The 22063-nt window shown below is 43.0% G+C and overlaps 1 protein-coding gene across 1 annotated transcript in view; it reads right to left on the reverse strand.

Moving 5' to 3' along the window:
• LOC147663275 (zona pellucida-like domain-containing protein 1) overlaps nucleotides 1-22063 on the reverse strand; it is a gene marked incomplete at its 5' end in the record, with an annotated part of 327843 nt that overhangs the window by 153733 nt on the left and 152047 nt on the right. The window contains one exon of the mRNA XM_086950566.1: nucleotides 15864-15950. Coding sequence (XP_086806692.1) covers nucleotides 15864-15950 — 87 coding nt within the window. The remainder of the gene's footprint in view (nucleotides 1-15863; nucleotides 15951-22063) is intronic.

Here is a 22063-nt window from a genome sequence, read left to right on the forward strand (position 1 = left end):
CAGGCTCTACAGAGTTTTGTGTGTTGTTCTTTTGAGCGACAATTATTCCAGAGGTTTCAGGTTAACTTGTTTTGTCCTGCAGTGAGTTAACAGCTTTAGAGACTTCATGTTTATTTGCTATGTCCTGCTGTTCGTCAACTGCTTCAGAGACGTCAGCCTCATATGTTATGTTTGACTAGATCCTGGACCTGCCCGGCCGCGCCCAAAATGGTGCCGGTGTAAATGGGACTCGTAACTGCTTGTTGTGTACTGGTTGCCCAACCTTGATATCACGAGATACATATGCAGTTTTGAAGCACATGGCGGAGGCTTGTCTGCTGTAGTGGGGCGCCCCTTTATCGTTTCAGTCGCCATTCCGCCCGCTTTTGCTACACTGTGCCTTTTCCGCCATTCAGCTGTTTAGCGCCCGCTCTTACGGCTACAGCGTCTCGCTCACCATGTAGTTGAGTTGCTCCCACTCTTGCGGTGCAGCGATAGGTGGCTTCCACAGGACTCTTAAAATGGCGGCCAGGTCTTCGGATTTGGGCCTGGTCCAGTAAAATGGCCCTGGGACACCTTGGAACTCGGACGCTTGTCTGCCAGGGCTTGGGTTCCATTCTCGAAAGCGTCCCCTCAGCCTTGAAGATTGTACAAAAGTCTTGGGGGCCGTCGACTCCCGCAGGCTTCCGGTGGGGAGCGGCTGCCATGATTGCTTGCGGAATGGCCACGACGGAGCTACGAGATGGTGGTGCTCTCATGGTGACGCCAGCTTCAGTCTGAAACATCCAGAAACAAGGTGGGGCTTTCATCGTTTGGAAAAAAATGTTTTAATCCAATGAAAAGTGTTATTTTTAGGTCACATGACCTAGTCTTACATCATTAGGAAAACAAAAGTAAAATGAACCAATGAAAAGTTTTATTAACAAGTCACATGACCTGTTATGCTTACGTTACGCGCTGCGCGGCTCGCTCTGGATCGTTTCCGGGAAGCTGCGCATTGCGCACCGGAGCACTTCCGGGTGCGCTAACGCGTCGCGTCATATGACGCATTACGCGATAATGCAGGTCCAGAATATAGTCAAAATGTCTCCACCAACCAGCGGTCGGAATACAACCGCTTTCAGCAGTCCAAAAAGTTCGGTTAAATCTTAAGAGCGGGAGCAACTCAACTACATGGTGAGCGAGACGTTGTAGTCGCAAGAGCGGGCGGTAAACAGCTGAATGGCGGAAGAGGCACAGAGTACCAAAAGCGGGCGGAATGGCAACTAAAACTCTAAAGGGGCGCCCCACGACAGCGTGTCTTCAGGTCAAACAAATTGTGGGACAAGGTCCAGAATGGAAGAGTCATCAAAAGGGAAAAAATTCCGCCGGACCCCGGGAGCCGGCCGCCTATGCCGGGGGCGATCTCAGGCCACACCAGGGCAACACGACTTGGGGAGGGGGCAGGAGCCAAGCGCCCCCTCTCAGTCCGCGCCATCTCACCGCCCCTCGGGGGCCTCCGTCAAGCGGTTTAGGGAGGCACCGTATCACATTGTTTTCCAATGCAGTCAGGTTCACAAATGGACCCCACTTACTTTGAATAGTGAAGCTGCAGCAGGTGCAAATAAGGTTTAAACAGTGTTACAAGAGCTGCTTAGAACTCTGAAGTATGGCACTCAACAACCAGGACTTATGCCATTTGTGTAAGGCAGTGACATGGAAGCAACTCAGGGACAAAAAGCATGAACGAACATTCACGTATGAAAATCTTATTTGGGGAAGGGGTAGAATCCAAACGCCCCCTCCCAGTTCGCGCCACTACACCGTATGTGGAAAATCTGAAGCCATCGTTCTACAAACTCTCAACGCTTGCTATCAGTGCATGAGTTTCATGCTCGATCGATTGAGCTAGCCGGATCGGGCAATAAAAAGTATAAAATAGTTATGTAAATAGTTATTTAATAAAATGTTTTACCCTGTTTCTTTGCTGGTGTGTTGTCTATATTTATAATATTTGCATAGGGTTTGTCGTTATTTTGGGCGGGGTGGGTGGCGGAGTCGAGCTGTCTTGCAGCCCTCATGGTGTGGAGCTCAGTTCATTTCACTATTTTCGTATTTCTCATGAAGGGTTGTTCCTAATGTTTGTATTTTACCGAGGTCAAAAAGAGATCGAATTAGTGGTCTACTGATTTTGCTCGATTACTTTTATTTTTTTACACGATTTTTCACTATCTGCAAAGACTAAACAGAGTATTGCGACTTTGTGCTTGTTTGTAAATAGAGAATGATCCAAAGAGAACCAATTGGGAAACAGTAAATGCTTGGATAATAATCAATCAAATGGAGAGACAAGCAGGTACGACGGATTACAACAGGGGTAAAGGTCTGCGTTAACTACCGTTCACTATCTGCAAAGAGAGAGTACTACTAAGAGAAAAGAGGGGAGTGGGGGGGGGCAGCGTTCAAAGCACATCAGCGTGCATAAACACGAAAACGTTTTTACCTATCACGTACTTGACATTTGACAGCTTTTGATATTTGCTATTAAAAAACCATTGAAATTCACAGAAAAAACCATAGGTTATAGTCGATATATAGTTAGCAATTTGCATTTACAAAACCTTGAAAATTCAATGAAAAAACCATTGGTTTTAGGCCATATATAGTTAGGGATTTGCATTTAGAAAACCTTATTTTACTCGCATAAAACCATTGAAATTCCATATATAGTTAGATGCGCTAACTATATATCGCGCACCCGCAATCCACTGCTGATGATGTCACATATTACATCATTCATGACATGGTTAGTGACATCACTGATGACATCACTGATGACATCTCAAATGACATCACTGATAAAATCACTGATAACATCTCATTTGACATGACTGATCACATCACTGATGATATCATTCATGTGATAATACCATGAACCTCTTCAGACTCTAATATAACCTTAGATACAATCAGTGTAAACAGACAGTCACAGACTGTCACTCATCCATGGAGTTACTCACACACCTAGTCAGTTATGACAAAAATCAATCACACCTCAATTTTCTCAACTATACAGTTATACACACCTTACTTATTCAAACATATACTAACACATATGTACTTTACTCTCTCATACAATCTCTGATACATGTTCACAATGATCCATACAGCCACTCACACATTCACTGGCTCTTATGCACAGTTATTTATAGATGTCAACTTTCACATGTACTGTGTTTTACATATGTACTTACTTTGACATGTAGCACTGAGATATCCATTCACTCACTAATACACTCATGCACAGTCAACCGCCCATACAGCTGTTTCCACATGCACTTTTGAATCCATACATATAGTGAATCAACTACTCACACATCTATGTACAGAGTCACACACCTCCCAGCCACCCATACACACACACTCAGTTTCCCATACAAATACTTGGACAACCAATCAATAACCCATACAGTTACTCATATAGCTACTGATCAACATATGCAGCAGTTTGTAGAACAACAGATATAATGATGTACAAATTAAAACAGTTTAGTCACTAACCCATGCACTCAGTGAGACACATTTAATCACTCACTCAATCAGTCAGTCATGCACCTAGTAAATCCTTCATCCAGACACTTATATATCCACTCATTCTTCAATATGTAAGACATATTTTAACTTTACAGAAACAAACAGTCACTGGATGTTGTCATCAGTGATGTCATCAGTGATGTCATTTGAGATGTCATCAGTGATGTCATCAGTGATGTCACTAACCATGTCATGAATGATGTAATATGTGACATCATCAGCAGTGGATTGCGGGTGCGCGATATATAGTTAGCGCATCTAACTATATAAGGAATTTCAATGGTTTTATGCGAGTAAAATAAGGTTTTCTAAATGCAAATCCCTAACTATATATGGCCTAAAACCAATGGTTTTTTCATTGAATATATATATATATGTGCCGCGTTTCAGAAGCCCCCGCATTTTTAAGAGGCTCCATTTCCACTGGCGTGGGCGGCTGCGGCTGCTCCTCTGTTTGTTTCCGAGTTATCGGAAGGCTGGAGTCCACCTGTCATCCAGGAAACAAGAAACGCGATGCTGAGGAAACTTTTCTTCACACCGGGGTTGGTGCACTGCCACACGGACCCTCGTGCAATTAATTCCTGGTGGCACGGTTTATGCGGTGTGGGGACCCAAGGAGGCCTTTGGTGAACAATATTCAGGACAGTGGCTGTATTTCCAAATCTCCCTAATGTCCGGATACCTTGCCTGATGTGCACCTGTTTCCAGCTTAGCCCAGTGCCATCCAGGGGCATGCTGGGACTTGTGGTCTGCTGCAACACAGTGGGCCTACCTAACAAGAACACACCCACTCACTTGAGACTACGGTGCTAGGGTGCAACTAATCAGCGGTGAGGAGGACTTATGAAAGGGAGAAGGGACTTGCCTCCTGGTAATCACTCACCTGGCACTGAAGAAGGCAAAACTTGCCGAAATGCATTTGCTGAGGGTGTTCTAATAAAGTTGTCTCCGACCTGATCCCCTGCAGTGGCTTCTCTCTTTTCACGGAAGGAGGTGTTCCAGTATTGTTACTACGTGGTTGCCTGTGCCGCGTTTCAGAAGCCCCCGCATTTTTAAGAGGCTCCATTTCCACTGGCGTGGGCGGCTGCGGCTGCTCCTCTGTTTATTTCCGAGTTATCGGAAGGCTGGAGTCCACCTGTCATCCAGGAAACAAGAAACGCGATGCTGAGGAAACTTTTCTTCACACCGGGGTTGGTGCACTGCCACACGGACCCTCGTGCAATTAATTCCTGGTGGCACGGTTTATGCGGTGTGGGGACCCAAGGAGGCCTTTGGTGAACAATATTCAGGACAGTGGCTGTATTTCCAAATCTCCCTAATGTCCGGATACCTTGCCTGATGTGCACCTGTTTCCAGCTTAGCCCAGTGCCATCCAGGGGCATGCTGGGACTTGTGGTCTGCTGCAACACAGTGGGCCTACCTAACAAGAACACACCCACTCACTTGAGACTACGGTGCTAGGGTGCAACTAATCAGCGGTGAGGAGGACTTATGAAAGGGAGAAGGGACTTGCCTCCTGGTAATCACTCACCTGGCACTGAAGAAGGCAAAACTTGCCGAAATGCATTTGCTGAGGGTGTTCTAATAAAGTTGTCTCCGACCTGATCCCCTGCAGTGGCTTCTCTCTTTTCACGGAAGGAGGTGTTCCAGTATTGTTACTACGTGGTTGCCTGTGCCGCGTTTCAGAAGCCCCCGCATTTTTAAGAGGCTCCATTTCCACTGGCGTGGGCGGCTGCGGCTGCTCCTCTGTTTGTTTCCGAGTTATCGGAAGGCTGGAGTCCACCTGTCATCCAGGAAACAAGAAACGCGATGCTGAGGAAACTTTTCTTCACACCGGGGTTGGTGCACTGCCACACGGACCCTCGTGCAATTAATTCCTGGTGGCACGGTTTATGCGGTGTGGGGACCCAAGGAGGCCTTTGGTGAACAATATTCAGGACAGTGGCTGTATTTCCAAATCTCCCTAATGTCCGGATACCTTGCCTGATGTGCACCTGTTTCCAGCTTAGCCCAGTGCCATCCAGGGGCATGCTGGGACTTGTGGTCTGCTGCAACACAGTGGGCCTACCTAACAAGAACACACCCACTCACTTGAGACTACGGTGCTAGGGTGCAACTAATCAGCGGTGAGGAGGACTTATGAAAGGGAGAAGGGACTTGCCTCCTGGTAATCACTCACCTGGCACTGAAGAAGGCAAAACTTGCCGAAATGCATTTGCTGAGGGTGTTCTAATAAAGTTGTCTCCGATCTGATCCCCTGCAGTGGCTTCTCTCTTTTCACGGAAGGAGGTGTTCCAGTATTGTTACTACGTGGTTGCCTGTGCCGCGTTTCAGAAGCCCCCGCATTTTTAAGAGGCTCCATTTCCACTGGCGTGGGCGGCTGCGGCTGCTCCTCTGTTTGTTTCCGAGTTATCGGAAGGCTGGAGTCCACCTGTCATCCAGGAAACAAGAAACGCGATGCTGAGGAAACTTTTCTTCACACCGGGGTTGGTGCACTGCCACACGGACCCTCGTGCAATTAATTCCTGGTGGCACGGTTTATGCGGTGTGGGGACCCAAGGAGGCCTTTGGTGAACAATATTCAGGACAGTGGCTGTATTTCCAAATCTCCCTAATGTCCGGATACCTTGCCTGATGTGCACCTGTTTCCAGCTTAGCCCAGTGCCATCCAGGGGCATGCTGGGACTTGTGGTCTGCTGCAACACAGTGGGCCTACCTAACAAGAACACACCCACTCACTTGAGACTACGGTGCTAGGGTGCAACTAATCAGCGGTGAGGAGGACTTATGAAAGGGAGAAGGGACTTGCCTCCTGGTAATCACTCACCTGGCACTGAAGAAGGCAAAACTTGCCGAAATGCATTTGCTGAGGGTGTTCTAATAAAGTTGTCTCCGACCTGATCCCCTGCAGTGGCTTCTCTCTTTTCACGGAAGGAGGTGTTCCAGTATTGTTACTACGTGGTTGCCTGTGCCGCGTTTCAGAAGCCCCCGCATTTTTAAGAGGCTCCATTTCCACTGGCGTGGGCGGCTGCGGCTGCTCCTCTGTTTGTTTCCGAGTTATCGGAAGGCTGGAGTCCACCTGTCATCCAGGAAACAAGAAACGCGATGCTGAGGAAACTTTTCTTCACACCGGGGTTGGTGCACTGCCACACGGACCCTCGTGCAATTAATTCCTGGTGGCACGGTTTATGCGGTGTGGGGACCCAAGGAGGCCTTTGGTGAACAATATTCAGGACAGTGGCTGTATTTCCAAATCTCCCTAATGTCCGGATACCTTGCCTGATGTGCACCTGTTTCCAGCTTAGCCCAGTGCCATCCAGGGGCATGCTGGGACTTGTGGTCTGCTGCAACACAGTGGGCCTACCTAACAAGAACACACCCACTCACTTGAGACTACGGTGCTAGGGTGCAACTAATCAGCGGTGAGGAGGACTTATGAAAGGGAGAAGGGACTTGCCTCCTGGTAATCACTCACCTGGCACTGAAGAAGGCAAAACTTGCCGAAATGCATTTGCTGAGGGTGTTCTAATAAAGTTGTCTCCGACCTGATCCCCTGCAGTGGCTTCTCTCTTTTCACGGAAGGAGGTGTTCCAGTATTGTTACTACGTGGTTGCCTGTGCCGCGTTTCAGAAGCCCCCGCATTTTTAAGAGGCTCCATTTCCACTGGCGTGGGCGGCTGCGGCTGCTCCTCTGTTTGTTTCCGAGTTATCGGAAGGCTGGAGTCCACCTGTCATCCAGGAAACAAGAAACGCGATGCTGAGGAAACTTTTCTTCACACCGGGGTTGGTGCACTGCCACACGGACCCTCGTGCAATTAATTCCTGGTGGCACGGTTTATGCGGTGTGGGGACCCAAGGAGGCCTTTGGTGAACAATATTCAGGACAGTGGCTGTATTTCCAAATCTCCCTAATGTCCGGATACCTTGCCTGATGTGCACCTGTTTCCAGCTTAGCCCAGTGCCATCCAGGGGCATGCTGGGACTTGTGGTCTGCTGCAACACAGTGGGCCTACCTAACAAGAACACACCCACTCACTTGAGACTACGGTGCTAGGGTGCAACTAATCAGCGGTGAGGAGGACTTATGAAAGGGAGAAGGGACTTGCCTCCTGGTAATCACTCACCTGGCACTGAAGAAGGCAAAACTTGCCGAAATGCATTTGCTGAGGGTGTTCTAATAAAGTTGTCTCCGACCTGATCCCCTGCAGTGGCTTCTCTCTTTTCACGGAAGGAGGTGTTCCAGTATTGTTACTACGTGGTTGCCTGTGCCGCGTTTCAGAAGCCCCCGCATTTTTAAGAGGCTCCATTTCCACTGGCGTGGGCGGCTGCGGCTGCTCCTCTGTTTGTTTCCGAGTTATCGGAAGGCTGGAGTCCACCTGTCATCCAGGAAACAAGAAACGCGATGCTGAGGAAACTTTTCTTCACACCGGGGTTGGTGCACTGCCACACGGACCCTCGTGCAATTAATTCCTGGTGGCACGGTTTATGCGGTGTGGGGACCCAAGGAGGCCTTTGGTGAACAATATTCAGGACAGTGGCTGTATTTCCAAATCTCCCTAATGTCCGGATACCTTGCCTGATGTGCACCTGTTTCCAGCTTAGCCCAGTGCCATCCAGGGGCATGCTGGGACTTGTGGTCTGCTGCAACACAGTGGGCCTACCTAACAAGAACACACCCACTCACTTGAGACTACGGTGCTAGGGTGCAACTAATCAGCGGTGAGGAGGACTTATGAAAGGGAGAAGGGACTTGCCTCCTGGTAATCACTCACCTGGCACTGAAGAAGGCAAAACTTGCCGAAATGCATTTGCTGAGGGTGTTCTAATAAAGTTGTCTCCGACCTGATCCCCTGCAGTGGCTTCTCTCTTTTCACGGAAGGAGGTGTTCCAGTATATATATATATATATATATATATATATATATATATATATATATATATATATATATATATATATATATATATATATATATATATATATATATATATACATACATAAAGATACTCCTTTGGATCCCTTTCTGAACTATCGTATGGCATTCTGGGACTGGTAGTCCCGAGCTGTTTTACTCCTGTGATTGATGACATGGCATTTATGCTGACATTTGGCAGGTCGTAATTGGTGCACAATGCAACCCTGGAGTGCGTAATACCAGTGTCCTGTATTTATGCCGTCGAAGATCTGCTATAGAAATAGTAGCATTTCACAATGTTTTCTTCCGTTTATCCAGCGTATAACATGGAGGTCAAAGGGGGCCATGTGGCGATGCTGTGATCAAGGGCGACTTTCAGTGTGGGTTTGAGACTGACTCTTGGAAACTAGCAAATGACTTTAAGCAGTTTGATTTAAATTTTTGTTATTTTCTTTTACTTTACAAGCTCAGGCGTTACGAGAGAAATTGCAGTGGTGCCGCATTTACATTTCTGTTTAAATATTTCCACTTGAATGTTTTAACGCACAAATGTCCGTTATGTCTGCCAGTAAAATGGTAATTCTTAGTAGCAGTTAAAGATATGCACTGTGAATATTATATAATATTCAGCAGGCGTTTTACCAATATTGTGAGCTTGTACTTTGTTGAGTGTTTAAGTGTGTTATGAGCAGTTTATTCTTTTTGCCATGCATTGTGTGAACTTACTTGACAGTATGTCTTTCATGTTTATTATTTATTCAAGTGGGAGGGAGTATAAAACATGTGTGCATAATGGCGCCAAGTAGATTGACAAAGCCTGCTGTGCAGGCGAAACGCGTCTCTTCTTTTACCTCATGGGTTGAGGGTGTCCTAAATGAATAGATTGATGCCTTATCCATGCAGCCTTGTGTCCGTGCCTTCTAATATGGAGTTTTCTGTGGGAGTTGGATGAAGTGTTCATATATATATACTTGCGGAGTGAAACGCGTCGAGGAGAGCACTTGCTTCACGATTGCAAAATAAAATCTACCACTGCTGACACGATTTTGGTGTGATGGGTATTTACTAAAATCTTGATTGGACACTTGGGGAGAGAGGTCAGCGCCTGATAAGTCCGCGTTAATAGCGGACGGGACTGTTTTCGATATATATATACGCTTTTTGGCACGTGGATATTCAGCTAAAACGGTCAAAAGGGCCATGGAACGAGCCAATAATCTGATCAGGGCAGAGATTCTAGTGCCCAAATCTAAGAACGATATGGAGTCAGATATTGTACCCAAAGATAGCTCGAGAGTGGTGGTTACTTATAACCAGCAACATAGGGAAATCAGGCGGATTTTCAGCCGCAACTGGAACCTAGTGACGGGGGATCCCGTCATTGGGGGTTCAGTTGGCAGAAGGCCAGAGTTTTCCTTTAGGAAATCTACCTCCATGTCAGACAGGCTAGTGAAAAATCATCTGGAACCCCCAATATCTAAGACCTTTATGAATTTGAGGAAAGGGTTCCTGAAATGTTCCAGCTGCAAAGCCTGTAAAAACGGATGCAATACAACACGTTATTTCATCCCTTTCAAGGAAGATCCAGTTCTGATAACTAAACAGTTATCTTGCAAAACGGAGTTTGCCGTTTATGTGCTGCAGTGCCCCTGTGAACTTAGGTATGTAGGGAGTACCCGGCTGCCGGTTCACAGGAGAATACTGCAGCACTTGAGGGCAATCACCAATAAGGAACAAGCCTACCCTGTGGCACGCCATTTTCAGGCGGTACACGGGAGTGATCCCAGACATCTTGTCTATTTTGTGATAGATTGTGTGCCACCCCTGAAGAGAGGGGGTAATAGGGATGGGCTGCTCAGGGTACTTGAAACTAGGTACATCTTAGAACTCAACAGTCGTGCCCCTGGAGGTCTTAACGCCAGTGAGGACCTATACACTTGTTTGTAGTTCTTATCAGGAAATAAGGTGAACCTATACCAGAGCTTGAGCTAATCATACTGTTTGGTTGTTAGAATGAACTGTTCCAAATATAAATTGTAAAATTTGCAGTCAATAGTATTGTTTTGCAATTTTCTGGTTGCTGCCGTGGATTTACATCTGTCAGATTTATAAACATGAAACAGGGAGGGGCTCCTCCCTTTTTAAGGAAACTGAGATATTTGCACTCAATCACTATTAATATATTCTTTATTTGCAATTTTGGCGATGATGGCTGCTCCTTGCTACAATATGGGAATTGGATATTTTCCAATATGTGTGTTTACATAGGGTCTTTGTTTACATACAGCACATGACACTTTACTGGAAATTCCCACTTGGGATATATTCTTTGAACGTTTTTTCAAAAAGGGTTGGTGAAACAAATTCCTCTTGTAAATCATGAAATTCAACAATGGTTTTAAATGAATTGTATATTTATATATTTATATGTATATATTTATGAAGTTTTTTTGTACATGTTATTTATTTGCGTATTTGCACATGTATATACTTCGTTTTATTTACCCACTATGGGTTATATTCAAGATGGAAATGGATTATACAAAAATAACGATAGTCCCTTTGTTGTTTCCATGTACCCTTTTGAAAGAATGCTATGTGTTAAATGTGGTGGTTATAATTTAGTCCACCTTTTGTGTCTATGACCAAATTAGATAAAATCCCATGTAACTTTGCGATCACATCATGTGATCAAGACAGTGGATACTGTCGAAACGCGTAATGGCGGGCATGCTGAGCAAGATTGAGCTGAAATAAAATCACACTTGTTTGGCACCATTTCCGGGTTCCTCTCTTCGTCTGTCCGTAACTGTGAAGGATTGTTGCAGTCTCTGTGGACTTTGGGACGAGTTCGTTGGAATATATATATATATATATATATATATATATATATATATATATATATATATATATATATATATATATATATATATATATATACATATATATACACACACAGACATAAAGATAGATAGATAGATAGATAGATAGATAGATAGATAGATAGATAGATAGATAGATAGATAGATAGATAGATAGATAGATAGATAGATAGATAGATAGATTTCAAAGGATAAAGTGACATCATAGGTAGGTATGGTAATACTATCTTAGTTTACATTTGAAAAATCGCAGAACTTTACAGAAAAAACAAAGTTTAAACTTTAAAGGGATGTTATATTTAGGTAAAAATGTAATTTAAAATGTATAAAATATTAAACTTAAAAAACCCACTGAAATTCACCTTTAAAGTTCACTGAGCCACCCAGAACATTTGCCTCCACCTTGCCTAGTGTTGTCATCAATGATGTCAGCTCGTTGTTATCAGTGATGTTATGAGTGTTGCAATCTGTGAAGTCATAAGCGGAGAAGGATAGGGGCACAACAAGTTCTAGTTAGCCCAGTAAACCATAACTGGTGAATTTCAGTAGTTTTTGAGGTGGATGACATCTACAATGTTATCAATGATGTAATTCAGCTTGTCATGAGTGATGCAGTCTGTGTGGTTATCAGCAGAACTACGTGGGGGCACACGTTTTAGCTAGGTTAGTAAACAATAACTGGTGAATTTCAGTTGGTTCTGAGGTGGAGAAAAGTTTGTGTTTGAAAGTTTTGTGAAGATTCGTCCAATTAACCCAAAATTATTGACAAAACAATAAAAGCTCTTGATATGGAAAGTCTGATCTACCTATAACTTCGCAGTGGTGACCCCCACTGTTTCAGATAGATAGATAGATAGATAGATAGATAGATAGATAGATAGATAGATAAATAGATAGATAGATAGATAGATAGATAGATAGATAGATAGATAGATAGATAGATAGATAGATAGATAGATAGACAGATAGATAGACAGATAGATTAATAGATAGATTAGTAGATAGATATATAGATAATGTGGCCTAACAGCCATAGCTGCTGACCTTAGAACTGTTGAACCAGTTTCGATTCCCAGCCTCGACTCAACATCCTGTGATTCTGGGCAAATCACTTAATCTGCACAAGTTTAAAAAACATGTAATATAATCCGGTGTTCATGTAAAGCTCACTAATGTCCTTCGGCTAAGTTCAACCTGTATAAAACTGAAAATGATAAATTACTAAATAGTCATACAACTATGCCTGTGTAAATGTTACAGTGTGAGAATATTGCCCCCAAACTCCCACTCCCATGGAAGGACACAGTAAAAGGGAATGTGTTTACACTGGATCATAAAATACAATCAGCAATGCTTGCAGCATGATTTTGGTGGTCGTGTATAATGAATGAGCATCCTGATATGAAGGTCTGCCACTATATAGCTAAGACTGCCACGTGTTGCAGCAACAGAGGAACTGTGAGGGAGGTGGTTAAATGAGATGGACGTCTGGGCACTCTGAGACTCCTCTTGGAAAGGATGGTGGGTGAGAGTCAGCTACCTGCTATGCTTACCTTGGAGTCTATTATATGCCAGATATACATATAAAGCAACCAGAAACATATCACCCTAGGAAAGAAACACTACCCTAGAATACAATACAAAGATTATGCCAATTCAACACAAGATTATCAGAACAATTATGCAGCAGAAGCTCAGAAAGAATAAAGAACAAACTAAGCAGTATTTGTTGCAACCAAAATAAGGTGACAACAGATGGGGTCAGCACAGTCCTAGTCACTGACAAAGAGTGGGCTCTGATCTGGGGGACTTTTAATCTGTATTTGTCTGTATTGTATCCTGCCTCAGATGTGACACCTCAAGTACTTTCAAATTATTTGTGTGAACTTGTTCTTATGTATCATAGTCTTGGCTATACACTGCCATGGTGTGTGTGCACTTTGGTACTTCAGTCTTTTGGTGTGTGAAATGCCATGGTTTGCAGCGGGTAGTCTTTATTGTGATGGCAATGCTCAGGAAATGTACACTTCTGACAAGTTGGAGATTCTTTATCAGTGAAATTCATCACATCTGCTGTGAAACTGTTTGAGGGTCTGCTCCCCAGCAGCAGAGGCATGATATCAAATAAGCACTGCTACCATAATGGTAATTAGTCACAATTAGAATCAAGGATGCATATGTACAAGCTCCTATCACCACCAGAGCGTCACTTTTTTTGATGCTCTGGAGGCCTTTCCCATATTTACAAGGTGGCGCTAAGCCACTTAGTGTGGCTTACCGCCACCATGTAAATATGCCCCTTTCCGTTGCAGTCCTTTTCTCCAAAGGGGCAAGCAACGGGTGCTGCATTGGGCCTTCCACAGCAACACCAATTGCTTTTTGATGTAGCCTCAGATTTACAAGGCGGAGGCAGCACTAAAAATGAATGCCAGGGAATACCTGCTCTTAGAATGGGGAATCATTTCTCCTTGTTTTCTGCCATTTATATGTGCGCTGCATTCTCCAGCATATATAAAGAGAGCAAATCACCATGAATTACTCTATATGTGCAGGAAGCTGTCCCTTCTTGTTCATAAACAATCACCTCTGCAGTGCAGGCACTCTTGCCACATGGCAGCAGGGTGCCAGCGCTGGCTCTAGGCAGCTTTTCTTGTACCAGCGCTAGGGTAAACACAGGGGTGCGCTATATTCTTTTGAATATGGCGCATCCCTGCATTTAAAAAATGTTGTAGCGTGGCATTGCCAAATTTGGTGTCGCGCTCCACATTTTTTTTGTAAATATCCTGCTAGGTCTGATTGGAGACCCAAAAGCAGCTCTGGCAAAAAGGCTCAAACATGCTCCTTGTGGTATGCTTCTAGCTGTATCCCTGTAAAGCAAACCATTCTCTCTCTCTCTCTCTCTCTCTCTCTCTCTTTTGTGCGCTCTCTCTCTCTCTTCTCCCATTCAGATCGCTCTCTCTCTCTCTCTCCATCAATCTCTCCACCATTTCTCTTTCTCTCTATCTTGAAGCCCAATGTGCCTGCTGCAATTTTCTATAGAAAGCTGGAAAATGTGGCAGAGACCCTAGGCTCGGCCATGGGCTTCCTAAAATGGCTGCCAATGGCTCCAGCCCATCAAGAAAATTCCAGTGGAATAAATGACCATTCCAGCCCTGATGAGAAGTCAATCTCCAATTATGTAAAGAATTGATCTGTGAATTGCGGGCTCATCTAGGTCCTTAAAGCAGTACGTGTCTGTTATACATATATGCTTTTTCCAAACATGTAGTACCTGTGTGCTCATATGAGATCTATGTGCTTGACTACATTGTAAGAGGTTGGCTGTGGAGAAAAAGTCCTCATCCCATTCATGTGAGGTATACGTGTAGAGTCCTTCCATGTCCATGAAGTTTAGTAATGTGATCCTTGGTAAAGGGCAATAGCACCCAGGGTGACCAGTAAACCGGCAAGCTCCTGGACATGACTTTGAGTACTTCTTACATATAGCTCCAGCTAAATATCGTCCCAGTCAGAGCTCCTGTACCAGAGGTAATTTGATGCTCATCATTTCCTTCTTTCAGGGGTGTGGCTTGGTCAGTAAGATTGGGGGGGGGAGTGAGCTTCAGATTTTCCAATAATCACGCTGGCATATAATGATAAAATACATTATACAACAACCAGGGCACATGAGAGGGGCTAGAGGGGCAGTAGAAAGGGAGACAAATGTGGATTGATAGGGGTACTGAGTAAGAGAAAACACAATATTTTGCAAATTACCAACATTTTTCAAGAATTTCAAAACAGAGATGGAGAAAGTGTGTGTGTGCATTTTTGTCTGTGGCATGTAAAAAATCCTGGAGAAATCTGACAAACACCTCACCATACCTGACTGAAAGCACCTGCACCTAACTATTTACTAGAAAATATATCTCTGGTATCAGGTAACACATGTGTTCCCTGGTGTTATCTGGGATTGTTTGTAACACCCTCTTACATTTGCTCTTGTGTTACATAGTTGGGTCTTCCTTCTGTCCCATGCCACTACTCACTCCTAAGTGATTCTTTAATGTATCATATTTCCTGAAACATACATTAGAGAGTTTACTCTCCAGTGTAAAGTATTTTAGAAAGTCGAAAGAAGACCCAAGGAGGATTTTCAAAGTCCAGCTTGTAAAAGTCAGAAATCTACACCATAGGTTCACTGCAAGATTTGGAGTAGTTTTGAGAAGTTTGAAGTTACAACAAATCAGAGAATTACAGCTGGAAAATGTATCACTCTATTGTAATGGAAAGAGTATTCTAATAGCAAACTTTACACAATGAATTTTCTCTCAGTGTATAATTATAACTGAGTAAATGATGTAAGAATATGTGTTTTCAAACACACTTTTTTTCTCCAGATGGAAACCATTGTTTGACACCATTCCAAACTTTTATCCTCACTCACATTGTACAATGTATCATTCAACTCTACTCAACACTGATTTGCTCATTTACACAAATTCTCAGCATTAAAAAAGTAATAAAATATTGCGGTACCCTGTAAAAAAGTTGTGTCTGTCTTCTTCTACAGATGTGACGATCATAGTTGGTGTTGCAAAGCACTGATCTAGCAGAACGTTGAAACTAGGAACGAATTAAACCTGTTGTGAGAAATTCTGATTACACATTATACATACAATTAATGTTGGATTTCAAAAACATTAGAAAGCATTTAATTAGGGCAAAACAAAATGTACATTATTTCCCACGCTTTGCGATAATTACCATGAAAATATGTACACTTACAATGCTATATTTAATTAATAGTCATATCTGATTATGTGTAGAGGTGATCCAGGTCTAGCTAATATACCTGCTGGTTCACTGTTTGGTACCACATACATTTTAAGGCTAAGCCGTGCACACCGGATGGGATTGGAAAACAGCAAATGGCATTTCAAATAGCAAAAGAAATGGAAAACTCTAAACAAAGCCATTTTAAAAATAATACAAATTTACTAGTCACTGCTTTAGGAAAAGTACATCTTTACTGTCCCAGGAGAAATAACATTTGTTTAACCATCCAATGTGAATTTAGATCTAAAGTGTAAGACTTGGGGGCTTATTATGATCTAGGTCAGAAAGCCTTCGACCTGAAGTCAGAGGCTTGCCGATCGAGATTGTCCATTTCAATTCTGACCGAGATTGTCAGAGTTTTAATTCTGACCACCTAATTACATTTTAGGCATTCAGAATTGAAACTGGACTCCGATGGGCTCAAGGAGCCCGTCAGCCAGTCGGAGACCAACCTGTGATCCCAATGGATGGCGTTTCCACCGTTGGGATTACGATGCTTCATTCCCCAAGGATTTTCAGTTAGGCTTTTCAACATGGAAAGCCTGTCGGAATGTGAGTATGGGGGCCCGTACAGCAAGGCCCCCTTCTCTTTGCGGCCTCCGGTTGGGGCCAAGGGTTCCCCCCTATTCTTCCTTGCATTGTGTGGCAGGCACCCTGAAGCGTCTTCAATTTATATGAATGGGTTGCAAACCTTAATAATTCCAGTTCCTCCGTTAATTGGTCGCTTTAAGAAAGCGTGCTCACTGGTAACGCGCCCAGCTCCCATGGCACGTAATACGATAAGCACAATGATGGGACACTGTGATAGTGCCCCCAACCATGGCACAGTTGCTACTGCATTTGCAGTTTTCAAAATTCATTTTCATCCGTTTAAATCATATTAATCCCATTTCAACATCTTTAGTCGTTTATAATCATTCTTAATCCACGTGCAAGTTTAAAGCCAATTTCCTGGGTTTCTCATATTTATGATGGGCCATCCGAGCCTCTTCATTCAAAAATACGTACAAGTGCACATTTCATCCAAAGCAGTTTATATAAAAACACCCAATGCATTTCGGGCCTCCAGGGGCCCTTCGTCAGGGGTAACTGTAAAATCAATGTAAACAAGTATTAATATGCTGTGCGCCATTATATGTACATGATTATCAATTGAGACTCATTTTAAAACAACAATTATGTAATCCAATACCGCGCTCAACTCAAACCTGAAATCTAATGAAGTTGTCTCTTTGGGTTAGAGATGCATTTGTACTTTAAATACTGGTATGATTCTTAAACTTTCCTAGTGCTCGTCACCTGTAACCTCATATGTTATTGCCTCATGAAGACTCACCCTTTCCTTTTTAAACCCATTCCCCACATAGTGATTCCCTCAGACCCTCAAACAAAGATGGTTTCCCTCTACCTGCTTTCCCCCACGTAACTGAAACATGCTTCTCACTCACTCTTCGCTTCCCTGTCGTGCTTTGTAACTCTTAAATCTTCCCTTTTGAACACAGCTTCCTTTAACAGTCATTTTGTATCATGGCGTATTAAACAAAACGGCTCAAACGCTTTCATTCTGTAAACCCCCATCACGTACCTGCTACTAAACATCCATCCTCCTTCCTGATCTGACAGAGAATATCCTACTGCTATCGTAACTACATTGTCTTTATAGCGCAATTTCTACCCCTCCTCTGCAGTAAGCCTTCCCATTTACACGACGTCATCATAACCTGCCGGAACCTCACTTAATTAAAGCTTCCTACCGCACTGCAATTACCATAATGCATCCTAACAATGCATTGGGTGTTTTTAAATAAACTGCTTTGGATGAAATGTGCACTTGTACGTATTTTTGAATGAAGAGGCTCGGATGGCCCATCATAAATATGAGAAACCCAGGAAATTGGCTTTAAACTTGCACGTGGATTAAGAATGATTATAAACGACTAAAGATGTTGAAACGTGGATTAATATGATTTAAACGGATGAAAATGAATTTTGAAAACTGCAAATGCAGTAGCAACTGTGCCATGGTTGGGGGCACTATCACAGTGTCCCATCATTGTACCCTGAAGCGTCTGCCACGTGGTCTAGGGATGAACACAACCTCCCATTTCCCTATGGGAGCTTGTTCTATGGCCGGTTTACAGCAATAGCACATGCTCCCATAGGGAAATAGGAGTATGTGACTACACCATGTGTGGTCGCATCGTAATTAGGCTGTCGGGACCGCCAATCGAAGGTCGGTCGGTCCCGATTCCATGATGATGTTGGTCAGCGGCAACTCTGACCAACATCATATTTTGCCCCTTAAACTTTATTTTAATCAGCAAGTGTAGTCAATTAGCCGGGGGGAAAGATGAAAATATTGAGTATTGTTAGTGGAATAAGGCTCTTGTTACTGGAGTGCAACACAACACAAAAATAACTCTTGGGTTACTTTTTCTGTGGATACATTTCAAACAATAATAGCTGATGGCTGGTATTGTCTACCGAAGATGCGATAACTCGTCATCAGCAGTAGGTAATGGTCAAATTCTTTGAAAGTATAGACATTCTTCCAAACTTGTGCAGAGAATATTCAATGGAAAGGAATTTACTCCACGGCGGCACTTGGGCAGCATTGACCAACCACACAGCTCTCATTGTGATTCATTCATCTACACAAAACAATCATCTCCGCAAAGCAGGCACCCTTGGTGCAAGGGTGCCTGTGATGGCGCATGGCAGTCCATTGTGCGTCAGCGCAGGGGAAAAGGACAGGAATACACCATATCTCATAGATACAGCACATTCCTGCCCTTTCCTTTTGATGCAGGGTTTCGCAGCAAGATTCCTTGTGGCGCTGTCCTGCGCCAAAACCTTGTAAATGAGGACCTTAATTTAAATGTCAACTAATAATATTTGTATTATATTACATTAAATTTAATTTATATTTTTAAAGCTTGCACTATAAATAAATTGCAACCTAAATATATAGAATTGATGACAAGTAATGCAATCATGTTTTAATAAAAAATAATGCCTTTTTTACATTTAAAAAAGCTTTTAATACAACCTAATAATGATGTCTTAAATGTAGAATTGTGTTAATATTAAATAACAGATAATTATATTTTTAAACACTTTAAATATTTAATCTAGTTTATCATTCGTTTCAAAGTTTTTTTTAAATCCCTACCTCCTTAATCGATCGTGGGGCTAACCCTCAATCTGTTGGAATCCTTTTTATCAGATAGAACACAGGAGGTGTCTTTGGACCCTTTTGTGTCCAAATAATTCATCCTGCCATGCGGTGTTCCACAGGGTTCTGCTCTTAGTCCAACTCTCTTTAGCATTTATGTTAAACCATTGGGTCCCTTATCAGATCTTTTGGACTTGATCTTACATCCTTTGCAGATGACACCCAAATCGTGGAGGACCTGTCCTTCTCAAACCTCTGATACGTCTCAAATTTCTGCAACCAGATGTCAGCAATCGGAAACTGGATGAATCTGAACTGTCTGAGGTTAAACTCAACCAAAACAGAGGTCATCATGTTTGGAAATACACCCTCCATGTGGGCATCACTTTGCTGGCATACAGAACTTGGCTATCTTCCAACTCCAGTATGTAAAGCCAGAGCTCTTGGTGTTATCATGGATAACAGACTCACTTTTGTACCTCAGGTCAATGCGATGACTTTCTTCACTTTTTATGTTCTTAGGATGTGGGTGAAGCTCTGTTTTTTTCTATTGAAGAAACCCAAGCAGCGATCCGTTCGCGTGTTCCAGCCAGTGCCTCTGGCCCGATAGAATTCCAAATGACTTGTATAGAGAGGACATAATCCCTTGGGGCTCCTATATTAATTTGCTCTCCAATACCATCACATCCGGTGCTACCATCCCCCATTTGTGGAAAATAGCTGAAATAATCCCCATCTATAAGAAGGGTGACAGAGCTAAACCGGCTAGTTATAGGCCCATAAGCCTCATTGAGTCCCTGCAGAAGCTTTTCTGTAAACAGATTCTGGCTAGGATCCAGGATTGGATCCTAGAGTCCTGGATCTTGAGTGATTTCCAAGCGGGATTTGGCGCAAAAACTAGTACCCTGGATCAGGTTGTTCGCCTTCTTTGTATTTATTGGAAGGAAGTTGCCCTTAAGATCGGGAAGCTTTTTGTGGCTTTTGTTGATTTACAGTCTGCGTTTGATCTAGTCCCCGAGCCAGTTTATGGAGAGTTTTAAAAGAGATGGGCATACCGGGTAATCTTGAAGATATTTTAATTTGATTACCCTTATAAAACACAGCTCAAGTTAGGTGGGGGGAGAACAATTAATTAACGGAGCAATCCCAATTCAACGTGGAGTGAGACAGGGATGTGTGTTAGCCCCCACAATAGGGTGGTTGAATTTTTAGATCTAGATGGTTTGTGATGCCCCCAAAATCGGCGCAAGAAGAGTTCCTGCTCTCCTTTTCGCCGATGACACCCTACTTATTTCCAAATCCCCGCAATGTCTCCAACAACTACTGATTTACTTTACTCTGTTCTGCTAAGAGCAGGCCTGGTTTTAAATGAGACCAAAGCAAAATATATCATTTTCGCAAGAGGAACTGCGAAACAATCCAAAAGATGTTTGCTTGTCGGAAGTAGTCATTTGGAGCAAGTAGATATTTTCGATTATCTTGGTATCTGCCTGTCCCCCAACATACACTGGGCTCCCCACATTAAGAAATCGAAACTGTTGTTAATACAGAAGACCGCTTACATTAGTAAAATCCATAGAAACACACTGTCTAGGCAAGTGGCCCCAGCCAAGGACATGTATAATATCAAGGGTCTAGGGGTAGCCCTCTATGGAGCAGAACTTTTGGGGTACCGGTAACACAAATTGTTTGATCAGTGTAGAGATTAGTTTTTTTAGATCTCTTTTAGATTTCCCTCCCAGAACACCGCTGACCCCTCTCTATTTGGATTTTGCCCATAGACAGCTGGTTTACAAATTAGACTACATATTATTTATGTTTTGGTATTGTTTGTGGTCTGTTGCAGAGCTTATCCCCTACCGTCTGGTGTTTTGAAGCTCTCCCAGGTAACCTCAATTCCATGGTTTGGTACATTGAGGGATTTATTGCTGAGGCTTGGGATAGAGGCGTTCTGATTAAATCTAGAAAACCTGGCTCTTATCCCGAGTGCAAGGGTTAAAGTGATGTTCTGGGAAACAGTAGCTGAGAAGGAGTTGGCCTAATCAGTGGGTAGTTTGACCCAGTAAGTCCTTAATTTTAAATTTGTTACACGTTATGAGGACACAATTGATGAAATAGTTCCACCCTGGCATGCAAACTTTTTTTACAATTTCGTTACAAGACGTTACTTACTAAACTGTTTTGTATTAGGTAGCGTTGTAATGTTTTTAGCAATGATCTCGTCCTTCATGAAAAGTCAGCTCAGAATCCATTGGTCATCTACTATTCTTTTGTCCAAACTACATAACCTTGAGGAAAAAGTGGATAGATCTATTATGCAGATTGGTGGGTCCTGGCCATTACCTAGAGGTGTTGAGAATCTTGTATACAGATACAAGCAGGGTAATAGTGTTTGGCGTAACCAAATTTAGGAATGCACTTAGGATTAAGCACTCTAAATGGATTGTATTTGTATTTGTATTTGTATCTGGGTTTTGTATCGCACCAACTCACCGACAGGTCTCAAAGCGCTTCTGACCAAGTACAGCAACAAGAAACAAGAAGAAAGTATAGAAATATCGACCTGTATGAGGGTCTCCACACTATTTTTTTTACTATTTCTACCTTTTTTAACTATTTTATGGCATTTATGTGTTCTAAAAAAAGATGGTTTTTTATATATTCTGTTCTGAACTCGTCTTGTGCTGTGTACTTTTTAAGATCTTTGTGATCGAAATAAAGTTAA

The sequence above is a fragment of the Lissotriton vulgaris genome, unplaced genomic scaffold (assembly GCF_964263255.1).
Source record: "Lissotriton vulgaris unplaced genomic scaffold, aLisVul1.2 SCAFFOLD_2307, whole genome shotgun sequence".
In the NCBI taxonomy this organism is placed as follows: Eukaryota; Metazoa; Chordata; class Amphibia; order Caudata; family Salamandridae; genus Lissotriton; species Lissotriton vulgaris.